General features: G+C 46.8%; 1 protein-coding gene across 2 annotated transcripts; it reads left to right on the forward strand.

The window, feature by feature from the left end:
* The first annotated feature begins 221 nt into the window (after positions 1-221).
* LOC100077440 (intracisternal A particle-promoted polypeptide) lies at positions 222-14065 on the forward strand. Of its 2 annotated transcripts, none has more exons than XM_039914726.1 (9): positions 222-313; positions 2789-3130; positions 3953-4384; positions 6912-7067; positions 8604-8771; positions 9497-9634; positions 11092-11214; positions 12388-12608; positions 13748-14065. In XM_039914726.1, exons 2-9 carry the CDS (start codon positions 2839-2841, stop codon positions 13970-13972), a joined length of 1755 nt encoding a protein of 584 aa, XP_039770660.1. In that variant the 5' UTR covers positions 222-313; positions 2789-2838; the 3' UTR covers positions 13973-14065. The 2 variants fall into 2 exon arrangements, with proteins under 2 accessions (XP_039770660.1, XP_007664546.1); XM_007666356.4 differs by having other exon boundaries at positions 8604-8681.
* The last annotated feature ends 774 nt before the right edge of the window (positions 14066-14839 follow it).

Raw genomic sequence — 14839 nt, forward strand, 5'->3', positions numbered from 1 at the left:
CCCCAGCGCTTAGAACAGTGCTCTGCGCGTCGTAAGCGCTTAACAAACCCCAACATCATTATCCCAATCCGACGCCATAGGCCCAGGCCTCCCGTCTGAGGGGACGAGCGCCACCCCGGCCTTGAAGCGCGGCGCATGCGCGGGGCTCATTCCCGCGGCGGGGAGGCCGGAGGAGGGGCGTTCTGCGCATGCTCAGGGGCCACCCGGCGGGCCCCCGACAGCGCGCACGCGCCGGTGACTCTTCCCCGCCCTTCTTTGGCGCGCGATGTGTGCGCGCGCAGGTGTGGAGCGGGGCAGCTGGCGGAAGTGGCCGGTAAGAGGGAGCGGGACGAAGGGGGGGGGGGGGGGTGACGTTGACGTAAGGTTGGCCTCTCTGACAGAGCTGCCATCTTCCCTCAGACGTGCCCTCTGACCCCCGGGGCCCTCGCAGGCCCTCCATTAACATGGCTAGAAGTAACCTGGCACGAAGGAACCTCCATCCCTGACCTTCCCCTTCCTGCAGGGTCCATCTCCTCCTGCCCAGTGCCCCTGCCTGCTTTCCCTTGCCTCCATTGTCCGGTCCTCTTAGGTGGCCGGAAGTCATCCGACCATCCCTAGTGGGTGGGATCCTCCTGTAGGCTAAGGGTAGCTTAGTGTCAGAAGGACCTGGGTTGCATTCATTCATCCTATCATATTCATTGAGTGCTTACTGTGTGCAGAGCACTCCAGTAATAATAATGTTGGTATTTGTTAAGCGCTTACTACATGCAGAGCACTGTTCTAAGTGCTGGGGGAGATACAGGGGAATGAGGTTGTCCCACGTGAGGCTCACAGTTGATCCCCATTTTACAGATGAGGGAACTGAGGCCCAGAGAAGTGAAGTGACTTGCCCACAGTCACACAGCTGACAAGGGGCAGAGAGTACAATCCAGGAATAAACAGTCACATTCCAAGATGCCCTGACTAAGTCCTCCTCTCCTCCCTCCCCCTTCCTTCTGTGGCCACTCTAAATAATAATAATAATGGTATTTAAGCGCTTACTCGGTGCCAAGCACTGTTCTAAGCGCTGGGGGAGATAAAAGGTAATCACATTGTCCCACATGGGGTTCATACTTTTCATCCCCATTTTACAGAGGAGGTTACTGAGGCACCAAAAAGTTAAGTGACTTGCCCAAGGTCACACAGCTGACAAGGGGCAGAGCAGTGATTAGAACCCATGACCTCAGAATCCCAAACCCAGGCTCTTTCCACTAAGCCATGCAGCTTCTCGCTTGTTTGCTTGCTCCTTCATTCATCCTCCCTCCTATCCCCGCAACACATATGTATATATCTGTAATTTATTTGTTTATATCAATTCTGTCTCTCCCTCTAGACTGTGAGCTTGTTGTGGGCAGGAATGTGTTTGTTATTATATTGTACTGGCCCAAGTGCTTAGTACAGTGCTTTGCACACAGTAAGCACTCAAATACGATTGAATAAATGAACATCCCCTGCCCACAATGGGCTGACAGTTTAGAGTGGGGATATAGTGTCTATCCTACAAGGGGATCACAAGTCTAAATATGAAGAACAGGTATTTCACCCCAATTTACAGTTGAGGAAACTGAGGCCCAGAAAAATTTTTTTTGGTATTTGTTAAGTGCTTACTATATGCCAGGCACCGTATTAAGCGCCGGGGTAAATACAAGGCAATCAGGTTGGACACAGTCCAAGTCCCACATGGGACTCTCAGAGAAGCAGCGTGGCTCAGTGGAAAGAGCCTGGGCTTGGGAGTCAGAGGTAATGAGTTCGAATCCCGGCTCTGCCACTTGTCAGCTGGGTGACTGTGGGCAAGTCACTTAACTTCGCTGTGCCTCAGTTCCCTCATCTGGAAAATGGGGATTAAAACTGTGAGCCCCACATGGGACAACCTGATTCCCCTGTGTCTACCCCAGCGCTTAGAACAGTGCTCTGCACATAGTAAACGCTTAACAAATACCAACATTATTATTATTATTAATTAATTAATTAGAGAAGCAGCGTGGCTCAGTGGCAAGAGCCTGGGCTTTGGAGTCAGAGGTCGTGGGTTCGAATCCCAGCTCGGCCACTTGTCAGCTGTGTGCCTTTGGGCAAGTCACTTCACTTCTTGGTGCCTCAGTTACCTCATCTGGAAAATGGGGATTAAGACTGGGAGCCCCACGTGGGACAAACTGATTCCCCTGTGTCTACCCCAGCGCTTAGAACAGTGCTCGGCACATAGTAAGCGCTTAACAAATAGCAACATTAATCCCTACTTTACTGATGAGGTAACCGAGGCAGAAAGAAGTTAAGTGGCTTGCCCAAGGTCACACAGCAGGCAAGTGGTGGAGCTGGGATCGGGTCCTCTACCAGACCCGTGCTCTTTCCACTAGGCCACACTGCTTCCAGCTTTTCTCTGTTTTGTGTCTGCAGCTCCAAAGGGTTCTCCCACAGAAGCAAGACATACTTTTATCCCATCTCCATCAGCCCCCAGCTTCAACATGGGGTGTCGGGTGAAAGAAGTCAAGAGTCACATTCAAGACCAGGGAAATCTGATGCGGAAAATAGCCGTCAGCCAGGACTTCTTAAAGTATATTTCTAGGTCAAAGCAACTATAGTTAGCCATTTTATAGAGCCTCATTAATCCTTGGTTTTATGCAGTTTGGTAACGAGTTCCATTGTTCTGCAGCATCTGGTTAGCCTCAGTCAGCCAGGCTATATGCTAGTTATGATAATTGGATTTAATCAGTAAATCTATAGCTGGCAAATATCTGATTCTTCTGTGCTCACTGCTGTTCCTTCTCTTTTCTAGGTAAGGAGCATATTATGGCCTTGGCTTCCTCTGTCTGATCTGTTGCTACCATGGCCTGTGAGGCTGGTCCAAAAGCCCGTGACACTCCCTTCTCATCAGACAAGCATGCTCAGCTCATCCTGGCCCAAATCAACCAGATGAGAAATGTTCAGGATTTCTGTGACGTGCGACTCCAAGTGGGAGAAGAAACATTCAGAGTTCATAGACTGGTTCTGGCTGCTAGCAGCCCCTACTTTTCAGCTCTGTTCACTGGGGGAATGAAAGAATCTTCCAAGGATGTCGTGCAGATTCTGGGAATTGAAGCAGGCATTTTCCAGATGCTTCTGGATTTCATTTACACAGGTTACACGCTTTTATTTCCATATGCATCTGGGTCCTCGAGAGCGGGGAATGGAATGCCTCACAATGGCCAGAACAGTGGTCTTGTCAGAAAGCATTCTGATACCTTTTCTCCTGTAAGGAAATGTGCGGACTTTCCAACAAACTGGAAGGTTTCATCATTTGCTTCCAAAGAGTGTGTACGACAGAGCTGGTTTTCTAAAATATATCCCGGTTTGCACTTGTCAGGGAGGGAGGTGGAAGTTTGAATATTTGTACGGTGCTCGAATGAAGCCAGGGACAAAGTAAGGTGTTTTGCTTTCCAGGCCAATTCACCTAACCCCTTAAGGAGTTACAGGCAGGCAGTGAATTGGCCATTATAATACTGCCAAGACTTTGCTCTGTTTTGAATGTGGGACCCAAAAGTTATTTGAAAGCCGGGATGGTCTTTTTGCTACAGTTAGGGGTGCAGCACTGCTTAGTGGCATCAGCTTAGAATTAGGAATGAGCAATTTGGGAGTCCCATGGGAAAAACCGCTTCACCAGCGTACTTTCCAGCTTCCCTCTAAAATAATACTAGTCCATGGGACCACTGGAAAAATTAAGTAGTTTTCCAAAAACCTAGGTGGGAGAGAATTACAGATGATAGAAAAAAACCTTTTTCTCACCGATCCTAAAGCCAAGTATATGGATTCTTTTCCTCTAGACTCTAAGCTCATTATGGGGAGGGGGCAGTGCCTGCCAATTCTGTTGTATTGCACTCTCCCAAGCAACTAGAACAGCATTCTGCACCTAGTGCTCAGTAAATACCACTGATTGCTGGATTTTTTTTTCCTAACCCACCAGGTGTGGTGGACATAGGGGTGAACAACGTTCAGGAGCTGATAGTTGCAGCCGACATGCTCCAGCTGTCCGAAGTGGTGGACCTCTGCTGCGAGTTTCTGAAAGGGCAAGTCGACCCCTCGAACTGCATCGGGATCTTTCAGTTCTGCGAGCAGATTGCCTGCCACGATCTCCTGGAATTCACCGAGAACTACATCCATGTCCATTTCCTGGAGGTCCACCGCGGGGAGGAGTTCTTGGGGCTCACGAAGGACCAGCTGATTAAAATCTTACGGAGCGAGGAGCTCAGCATTGAGGATGAGTACCAGGTTTTCTTGGCGGCGATGCAATGGATCCTGAAGGACCTGGGACAAAGAAGAAAGCATGTGGTGGAAGTGCTAGATCCAGTTCGCTTCCCTCTGTTACCGCCGCAGAGGCTTTTAAAGTATCTAGAAGGTAACTGGAAGAAAGGCGTCGGGGTCGTCTGTACGAGGCAGACGCAGTGGCGGGTTTGAAACATTTCTCGGCGTCAGCCTGTCTTGGTGTAAACTTGATGTACTGTGAATCATAGTGGAACTGCCAGAGGTTCATTCTTTTCCAATTCAGGCTGCTAGGCTGAAAGATGATATGAAATGGTAACAGCATGCTGATTTAGCCCACAGATTGTGTCCTTTTAGATATCTCATAATAATCATCATCATCATAACAGTTGGGATATTTGTTAAGTGCTTACTATGTGCCAAGCACTGCTCAAAGTGCTGGGGTAGATACAGGGTAATCAGGTTGTCTCAGGTGAGGCTCACAGTCTTAATCCCCATTTTACAGATGAGGTAACTGAGGCACAGAGAAGTGAAGTGGCTTGCCCAAGGTCACAGAGCAGACAAGTGGCAGAGCCTGGGGTTAGAACCCACGTCCTCTTACTTCCAAGCCCGTGCTCTTTCCACTAAGCCATGCTGCAAGGGGTCGATCAATAGGTGATTTGTTTGACTCTAGACTATAAGCTCACTGTGGGCAGGGAACACGTCCACCACCTCGGTTACATGGTACCTCCCAGGCCCTCAATACAGTGCTCTGCACACGATAAGCGCTCAAACCAATCCATCAGTGGGATTTATTGAGTGCTTACTGCTCAGTAAACTCTTGACATATAATAATTTGGTATTTGCAAGCGCTGTTTGCCGGCGCTGTTCTAAGCACTGGGGTAGATACAAGCTAATCAGGTTGGACACAGTCCCTGTCCCACCTGGGGCTCACAGTCTTAATCCCCATTTTACAGTGAGGGAGCTGAGGCACAGAAAAGTTAAGTGACTTGCCCAAGGTCACACAGCAGACAAGTGGCAGAGCCAGGATCTTGGAAAATGTCTTCAGCTGGATCTTGGAGAACGTCTACTTAGAGTTGATGCATTTTTTTTTTTCTCTTGAGCAACCTTCTTCAGAATGTATACTTGCTCTGGGCAGACTCTTTCGTTGAGAAAGAGAATGTCTACTTAACATTAACCGACGGGTGCATAGTGTCACATCAGCTGACTTGGCAACCAAGAATAGCAGGGAAGCACAGTTTTCTTTTTGGAAATAGTGTAATAAATAATGCCTGCAGCACACATAATCAACCTACTAGAAAAGCAATCATTATTTTCACTTACACATCGGAGCTCAGTAGTACATTTCAAGATAAATTTTCAGCACCACCGTCAAGTGCAAGACCGCTATTTTCAATTGTGCTGCTCGGATGGTGGCTTAGCCAATTAAATGAGATCTTGTTTATCAGGTGAGATTGTTTGTGCATGGCATTGGCCTTTAATACTGATCAGTACCTACGGTTTCAAGGAGAAGAAATCAAAATATTAGTCAACTGAACAGTTCATTCATTCATTCAATATTTATTGAGTGCTTACTATATACTGAGCACTGTACTAAGCGCTTGGAATGTACAGTTCGGCAACAGATAGAGACAATCCCTGCCCATTGACGGGCTTACAGTCTAATCCGGGAGACAGACAAAAACAATAGCAATAAATAGAATCAAGGGGATGTACACCTCATTAACAAAATAGGGTAATAAAAATATATAAAAATTCCAAAGTGAAAGTTACCCCAGAAACATTACTCCCCTTCTCATCCCCGAGTATGGGATTTATGTGGAATTTAATATCTTAACTTCTAAGTTGGTATCTAATTTATATCTAATTAGAGAGTGCCAGGTGCCAATTTTAGGAATCATCTTCTGACAGCATTAATCAGCTCTCGGAGCAATTCCATACAGTGGATATTATAACTGCATGGTCTAAGTGCATAAATTGAGGCACCAGAAGTTAAATGGCTAACATGAAAACATGATATAAGTAGAATATGGATTTTTTTTTCCCCTGGGGCATTTCACTTCTTTCTGTTCCGTAAGAAATTTGCTTGGGTAACTCAGACCAGGGGTCAGTGGGGCTTATCTCTTCAGGGAAAGAATGTTCTGCACACTGAAGTGTTCAAAAAATAAGATTGAATGAAAGGAGTGCTGTTCTTGCTCCAGAGTAGAGCCAATATATTTTATTTCTATTTAAAATTCCCAAGCAGTTTGTACAGTGTTCTGCACATAAGAGGCATGCAATAAATACTGATGAGTTCCTTGTGGCCAAGAGATGTGTGTCGTCCGAACTATATCGTACTCTCCCAAGTGCCTAGTACAGGGTTCAGTACACAGTAAGGGCTCAATAAATTCCACTGGTTGATATTAAGTTTCGGATTACCTTGTTGAAAGTTACAAATTGCCTGGAGGTTTAAACTGTTAGAATGTTTTAATAGGCATATTTTAAAATTAAGCCATATGAAGTAATGATATTTGGTGGCTACACAAACCATGCAAAATTCTGCATTAACCCAAGAAAATAGTGAAGATAATTATAGTTATTGGAAGTCAAAGCATAATTGGGCTATATCAAATTCTTTCCCTCCTAGGTAGTTTTACTATTTCTCTTATCTTTTTTTCCCTAAGGCGTTTCTGATTTCAATCTTCGGGTGGCATTGCAAACCCTGTTAAAAGAATACTGTGAAGTCTGCAAATTTCCCAAGGAGAACAAATTCTGCAATTTTCTTCAGACGTCTAAGGTTCGACCCCGCAAGAAAGCAAGAAAGTACCTGTATGCCGTAGGTGAGAATTTGTGCATCTGAATATTTGCGTTAAAAAAGGATGAACTGAATTTAATGTCAACACTTCTCTACCTCTTACTGTGGGAAAGCTGTCAAAAAATGTAGTTTTGCTCGGCCATTATGAAGGTGTGATGTGTAAGGATTGTCAACTCAAGGGCAGGGAATGTGTCTACCCACTCTGTTGTACTCTCCCAAGCTCTGCACACACTAAGTGCTCAATAAATACGTGACTGATTGGTATATAATAAGGCTAGCAGTTGAGTGGGCATGCTGAACTTCACAACTTGATTGCAATTTAATATGTCTATTTTTTTCCCGTATACCAAAAAATTAAACTTTTCGCGATCTGAATTTCTGAGTCATCCCAATATGATTACTTAATTGAAAGCCTGAAAATCCTGTGCCTTAAGAGCCAGAAAAGTTGGACTTCGGGATCCCCCCCACCTTCTCTTTGGTTTGGACAGGTTTGTTCCTTAGACAAACAGTGCCCTGCCTTGAAAACTTTAAGCGCTCAATAAAATACAATTGATTGATTGATAGATAAGTACGGAAGTCAGGGCTAGAAACCGGCAGTGGCCTGGGTGATCTCAACTGCCTCTGTGGTTACTAAGGAATCTTTATCTGAAGTATCGAGGGCCTGAACTAAGAACTTAGTCATGGGCCAACCCTTGAGCTCCCATAAAAATAATAGTAATTGAGGTATTTGTTAAGCCGTTACCCTGTACCAGGCACTGTACTAAGCGCTGGGGTGGATGCAAGCAAATCGGGTTGGACGCAGTCTCTGTCCCACGTGGGGCTCACGGTCTCGATCCCCAATTTCCAGATGAGGGAACCGAGGCCCAGAGAAGTGAAGTGACTGGCCCAAGGTCATATGGCAGACAAATGGTGGAGCCATAACATCTTCCACTGTAGTTCTTCTAGACTGTAAACTTGTTATGGACAGGGAACACGTCTGTTAATTCCCTTGTACTCTCCCAATCGCTTAGTACAGTCCTCTGCACATAGTAAGTGCTCAGTAAAAATGACTGACTCAATAAAGCACAGGCATCACTTGTTTTGAGAGGCTGCATGGCATAGCAGATAGAGCACGGGCCTGGGGGTCATAAGGTCATGGGTTCTAATCCCGCTTTGCACTTACCTGCAGTGTTTCCTTGGGCAAGTCACTTTGCTTCTCTGGGCCTCAGTCGCCTCATCTGTAAAATGGGGTTGGAGACTGTGAGCCCCACCTGGGAAGGGACTGTGTCCAACCCAACTTGCTTGTATCTACCCCAGCGCTTAGTACAGTGCCTGGCCCATAGTAAACGCTTAATAAATACCACAATTATCATCATTTTGGGAAGCCAGTGTTTATACGGAGCAGTTTTCCAGGAAACGTCGGCTCAGGACCCCAAAAGGTGGGCTCTTGGCATCCAGTACATGTCCGTGTCAGACGGAACGCAAACCCAAAGGGCCAGATTATTGCCCGGCGCTGCTACTGTGTTATGAGGAGATGAGGAATTGACTAATGGTGTGTTTCTGCTTCCTTCCCTCTGGCCAGGTGGATACACGCGGTTGCAAGGCGGCCGCTGGAGTGACAGCAGAGCCCTGAGCTGCGTAGAGCGCTTCGACACTTTCAGTCAGTACTGGACCACCGTGTCTTCCCTGCACCAGGCTCGCAGCGGGCTGGGCGTGGCGGTAGTGGGAGGGATGGTCTACGCCATCGGAGGTAAAGACCCGGGAAATGTTAGACACCTTAGACTGGGGAGGGCCAAACCAGGCCTCCGGAGAAGTCGGGGCGACGCCGAGAACACACTTTGCCTTCAGTTCTCCGCTCCGGGGAGCGGGACATTTCACCTGGCAAGATGGCCAAACCCAGACCCATTTCGTGGCAGGCCAACCGCGACAGGGGCGGGAAGGGATCTTCCCCCTTGTTCCCTCCTTCCCTCCCCGCCGGGTTGTCCCTTCACGCCCCCACGCTGACATTCGCCCTGTTAGTAATCAGCAGCCGCGAGGCCTAGTGGTCCAGTGAAGTTGGGAAATCCCAAATCACATTTCCACGGCATCTTTATGGAATTTATCGAGCGAACAGGGCAACAGTCAGCTCCGTGTGGCTCTTCCCAGTGTGCGTGACCTACTGTAATTTAGATTATTCACCCTACCTTCAGCCCCACAGCACTTATGTACATATCTGGAACTTATACTAACGTCTGTCTACCCCGTCTAGACTGAGCTCTTTGCGGGTAGGGAACGTGTCTACCAAGTCTTTTACACTGTACTCTCCCAAGTGTTTAGTACAGTGCTCTGCACTCCATAAATTCTCGATAAATACCACTGATTTAACCGCAAACCCCCTACACAGGTAGCCTACCTGATGATAGGCTCAGCACTTCAGGCATTGAAAGTGCTTAATGAATGTAAATTCCGATGGATTATTTCTCTTATTGAACCCAGGGGAGAAGGATTCGATGATCTTTGACTGCACGGAGTGCTACGATCCCGTAACTAAGCAGTGGACCACGGTGGCTTCGATGAACCATCCTAGATGCGGATTAGGCGTGTGTGTGTGTTACAGTGCTATCTACGCTCTGGGTAACTGTGCTCATGGAAACTTGCCTTTTTCAAAATTTTTCTGACCCGGAAATTGCAGCTTTTTTGTCAAGCTACAATATTAAAGTTTTATCAGCTCTAGGGAACTCACCCGGGGACATGAGTTCAGGCCGACGGAGTGTTTCGAGTGACCCAGGAGCCTCGAGACACTTACATAGATTTCAAAGTGTTTTAGGGAAAAAACTGCTCTCCTTGAATTACGTTGTAATTATTCTAAAGTTTTCCTTTTTAAAAAAGCACAGAAAGAGAAGTCAGATGTTGGGATCTCTCCCCCACTCAACATTAAATGGCAGTTTCAGTGTCTGCATATTAAAGAAGTGGCACTCCCTGACTTACATTACAAGCCAATGCTTTGACAAGTCCAGAACAGTTTGTAAGATTACTGTTAACATTTCCACAAAATCTCAGTACCATCTAGGATTAGAGTTAGACAAAGAGAAATTTGGGGTCTTCGCGTTGGCCCTTTATAAAGCAGCCCTGTTTGTTTCAAGTTGTTTTCTGGAGAACTCTGGGCCAGGAACACAAGTGCTTAGTACAGTGCTCTGCACACAGTGAGCACTCAATAAATACAGTTGGATGAATGAATGAATGAACTGCCGATGACCAATGCACTACTGATGACTTGCGGAAACTAGTTTAAGAAGTCTAAGCCACTGGGCTATCGCAGGGCTGGCTTCATACGTGTTGCGAGCGCGTCACAGTTTGGATTCTTATTTCATCATGCAGCCAAGGACTTGAATTAGAAGTTCCCGGAAATTAGAGCTCTTTAGAAAATAAAAATGTTACCTTTCCCGTCAGATGTTCCGCCAGCCTAAGCCATCAAGTTAAAAAGAGCTTTAATTACGATCGTGTCTTCCAGATCATCTCAGATTGCATTCTGATTCGATTCTGTTTACTGGCCTCCGAAAATCCTTGGTCATGTCAGATAGTCAGGTGGAGCCTAGTGGATAGAGCAAGGGCCTGGGAATCAGAAGGACCTGGGTTCTACTCTCGGCTCTGCCACCTGTCTGCTGGGTCCTTGGGCAGGTCGCTTAACTTATCTGTAAAATGGGGATTAAGCCTGTGAGCCCCACGTGGGACAGGGACTGTGTCCAACCCGATTAGCTTCTATCTACCCCCACGCTTAACACATATGTGCTTAACAAACACCATCATCATCATTATTATGAGTCCTGCATTTCTAGAGACATAGAGTTTTGATGGTGACGCCAAAGCTGATTTAAATGACCATGATCACATCACTTATCCTTTTTCTAGCCATAGTCACTTGTAACTTAGCACATCGTTTACTGAGGCCCAAGTGAATGCCCTCTCAGACTACCACTGAGCTGAGCTAAAAGTCAGTGTTGGAAAGCATTTATTCCCCACTTAACAAATGAAAGCAAAATTCCTCTTCCCTCTGGAAGTTACAAATACCGTACGTTTCCTTCCGGCGGCAGGTGGCTGGGTCGGAGCGGAGATAGGGACCACTATCGAGCGATTTGATCCCGAAGAAAACACCTGGGAAGTTGTAGGCAACATGGTTGTGCCTCGTTACTATTTTGGGTGTTGTGAGATGCAAGGTAAGTATCTCCTCTCCCCACCTTCTCACCAGGCTGTGAGCCCTGGGTGGATCAGGGACTGGGTCTGGTCTGGTCTGGTTATCATATTTACACACACCCCAGCACTTAGCCCAGTGGTTGACACAGAAGTGCTTCATAAATTCATTCATTATTACTTTCTAATGCATTTTTAACCAACAAACGTGATCCCCAAATGGATTCTCTCTGCTGAAGCTTATTTTAATTTTTTTTATCCATCTTTTTTCAAAAGCTTTTTAGGATTCCTTGTTTTTTTTCCTCTTGATTTTTCTCTTTTTTAGTAATTATTACAACTTCATTGTGGGCAGGGAATGTGTCTGTTATATTACACTCTCCCAATTGCTTACTACAGTGCTTTGCACACGGAAAGTGCTCAATAAATGACGAATGAGTGAATCAATGAATGGAGGTGGTTTCAACCAGTGTGCCTATCGCCTAAAGAATTACATCTGAAGTGAGGAATTTAAAAGGAGCAGTGAGGTTGGCTAAAAAGAAAAGGCACTTGAAGTAACAACCAAGATTGTCTTTCCCTCCACCATACAGTCTCATGACCCTGTGCTAATTTTCTTCTTGCTGCTAGTAAATAAGATGTGCATCAAAACAGTACTCCCCCCAGCCTTTGTTTCTGGTGATGGATATGATTTTTCCCTGCTTGATACTGTTCCTTTATGAGTTAACACAGAACGCAATTACTCTGTGGCAGAGGTTTTGAAAAAGGATGTTGACTCTCCATGCTTTACAGGCTATACTATATTTTAATATTCGTTTAATCGCACTTATTGAGCACTTACTGTGTGCAGAGCACTGTCCTGTTTGGGAAAGTACAATATGACAATAGTGACATTCCCTCCCCAGAACAGTTCCCACTCTACATCCCTAAGAGGTACCAAGGACTGGGATATAGAGTGGGAACTATTTATTGTTGCACTGTACTTTCCCAAACACTTTTCCCCAACCCAGAATGTATTCATTCAACCGTATTGTGTGCTTACTGTGTGCAGAGCTCTGTACCAAGCGCTTGGGAGAGTACACTACACCAATAAACAGTCACATTCCCTGCCCACAACGAGCTTACAGTCCAGAGGAGAAAGGCTTTGTACCTTAATTCCCCCAGTGCCTGAGGGAGGAACACAAAAAAATCTTCTGTCTCTCCAGGTTTAATTTACGTGATCGGGGGCATCAGCAATGAAGGAGTAGAGCTGCGATCAGCCGAAGTTTATGACCCCCTCTCCAAACGCTGGTCTACCCTTCCCCCGATGGGGACCAGGCGGGCCTACCTCGGCGTGGTCGCCCTCAATGACTGCATCTATTCGATTGGAGGATGGAACGAGACCCAAGATACGCTCCGCACAGTGGAAAAATACTCCTTTGAGGAGGTAAAAGACGGCACTAATAAATACATAGCCCTGTTTTGCTGCTTGTCACACACACTTGGATCTGCTGCGAGTCCCTCAGCTGGCTTCATGTAGTGTTGACTCAAATAGACAAAGCAGCGTGGCCCAGTGGGTAGAACCCAAGCCTGAGTGTCAGGACCCGGGTTCTCATCCCGGCTCTGCCTCCTGCGTGTTGTGCGACTGCGGGCAAGTCACTTTACTTTTCTGAGCTCCAGTTCCCTCGTGTGTAAAATGAGGATTAAGACCAGGAACCCCATGTGGGACATGGACTGCATCCAATCTGCCTAGCTGTATCTACCCCAGAGCTTAGTAGAGTGCCTGGTACAAAGTTCACGTTTAACAAATGCTATTTATTTTCAAGCTGAGAAGGGAAGAAGCGGTTTTCCCTAAACATTTCTTTTCTTTGCCCTTGCCCCATTTTAAGAATGCTGGCTTCACCCCTGCCTCCCAAATCCCTGCTGATTCCCAGCCAAGCCTCTTCTGGATTGGAAGCGATCCCGGCCGGGTCTTTGTTTAAAGGGGGAGAGATTTAGTGCCAGCACCTTGCATCTTTCTCCTCTTCAACATGACTTCAGCTGGAATAAAAATCTCCAGTACCTGGAGAGTGAGCAGCCAGGTAGCTGACAAAACCAAATAGCTGGGCACTCGAGCTTGAGCGGAGAAACAGTGTGGCCTAGTAGAGCATGAGTCTGGAAGTCAGAAGGAGCTGGGTTCTAATCCTGGCTCCTGTACTTGTCTGCCTTGTGACAAGTCACTTCACTCCCTCTGTGCCTCAGTTCCCTCATCTGTAAAATGGGGATTAATATTGTGAGCCCCATATGGGACGAAGACTTTGTCCAACCTGATTAGTTTGTATCTATCCCGGCGTTTACTACAGTGCACGGCACATAATAAGCCCTTAATGAATACAACTGTAATCATTATTACCCAGAAGTGGCATCTCTTAGGCTGCCCTGATCCCCTCTCTAGATGGTGAGCTTATTGTGGGCAGGGATGTGTCTTTTTACTGTTGTAGTGTACTCTCCCAAGAACTTAATACGGTGCTCTGCACAAAATAAGCACGACCGAATGAATATTTCAAATATTTCAATGTGACGATGCTTCTCGGCTGGTCTCCGTAGGAAAAATGGGTCGAAGTGGCTTCGATGAAAGTACCAAGAGCAGGCGTGTGCGTCGTGGCCGTCAATGGACTGCTCTACGTTTCCGGAGGGCGAGCTTCCAGCCACGATTTCCTGGCTCCGGTGACCCTGGACTCGGTGGAAGTTTACAACCCTCATTCCGACACGTGGACTGAGATCGGCAACATGATCACCAGCCGCTGTGAGGGAGGCGTGGCCGTCCTGTGAAACGGGCGGCGGTCCGAGAGGACCGGGAAAGAATTTGGATGGATGCAGATCTGGCCTCCTGCGGGCCAAAATAGAGATTTTTTTGTAGCTAGAGCTTTCCGTTCCGTTGAATTACACAGGCGCTTGGTAGCGAAGTGTCTTAAAGCCGTCGGCTGAGGGTTCCCCTTCCCTTCAAGCGTTTGTTTGAACAGGGAGGGGTGTGGAAAATTCCCAACATGGGCCATGTCTAAAAGTCAGTGTTTACCAGATGAGGTCTTCCCTCTTAAACTTTCTATCCTCAGCAAAGGCAACAAGGAAATAGTAAGGATTTTAAAAATGCAAACTCTTCCACGGAGGAGGGCTGCTCTCGTTCTAAGGTACGTCTTGACGAACTCATGCCATCCTGTTTATATGTTAGGGTTCTTGGGACCCGCCTCTTGGCAAGCAGTTTCTTCTCCTACCCTCCCAAGATGGACCCGTAATCACGGTATTAAATGCTTACTGTACGCCAGGCATTGCACTAAGCAATGGGGTGGATCAGATTTGGATGCAGTTCCCGACCTACATGGAGCTCTCAGTCTAAGAGGTGGGGAGAGCAGGTAGGTTGTCCCCATTTTACAGGCAAAGTAAGCCCAGAGAGGTTAAGTGACTTCTCTTGGGTCCCACAGCAAGCCAGTGGCAGACCTGGGATTAGAATCCAGGTGTCCCGTACCGCCTTCTCTGACGGATATCCTTCCGAGTGCAGCATCAAAAGAAATTCAGTTCCAAAGTTTCAGCTCCAAGTTTCTTTTGCTTTATACCTTCTTTACCCCCTCAAAAGAAACTTGCTCGGTAGGGAACTAAAAGAACGTACTGGAACTTCTGCCTATCCCGTTTGTGAGCAACCTA

This window comes from Ornithorhynchus anatinus, chromosome 18 (genome assembly GCF_004115215.2).
Source record: "Ornithorhynchus anatinus isolate Pmale09 chromosome 18, mOrnAna1.pri.v4, whole genome shotgun sequence".
Taxonomy (NCBI): Eukaryota; Metazoa; Chordata; class Mammalia; order Monotremata; family Ornithorhynchidae; genus Ornithorhynchus; species Ornithorhynchus anatinus.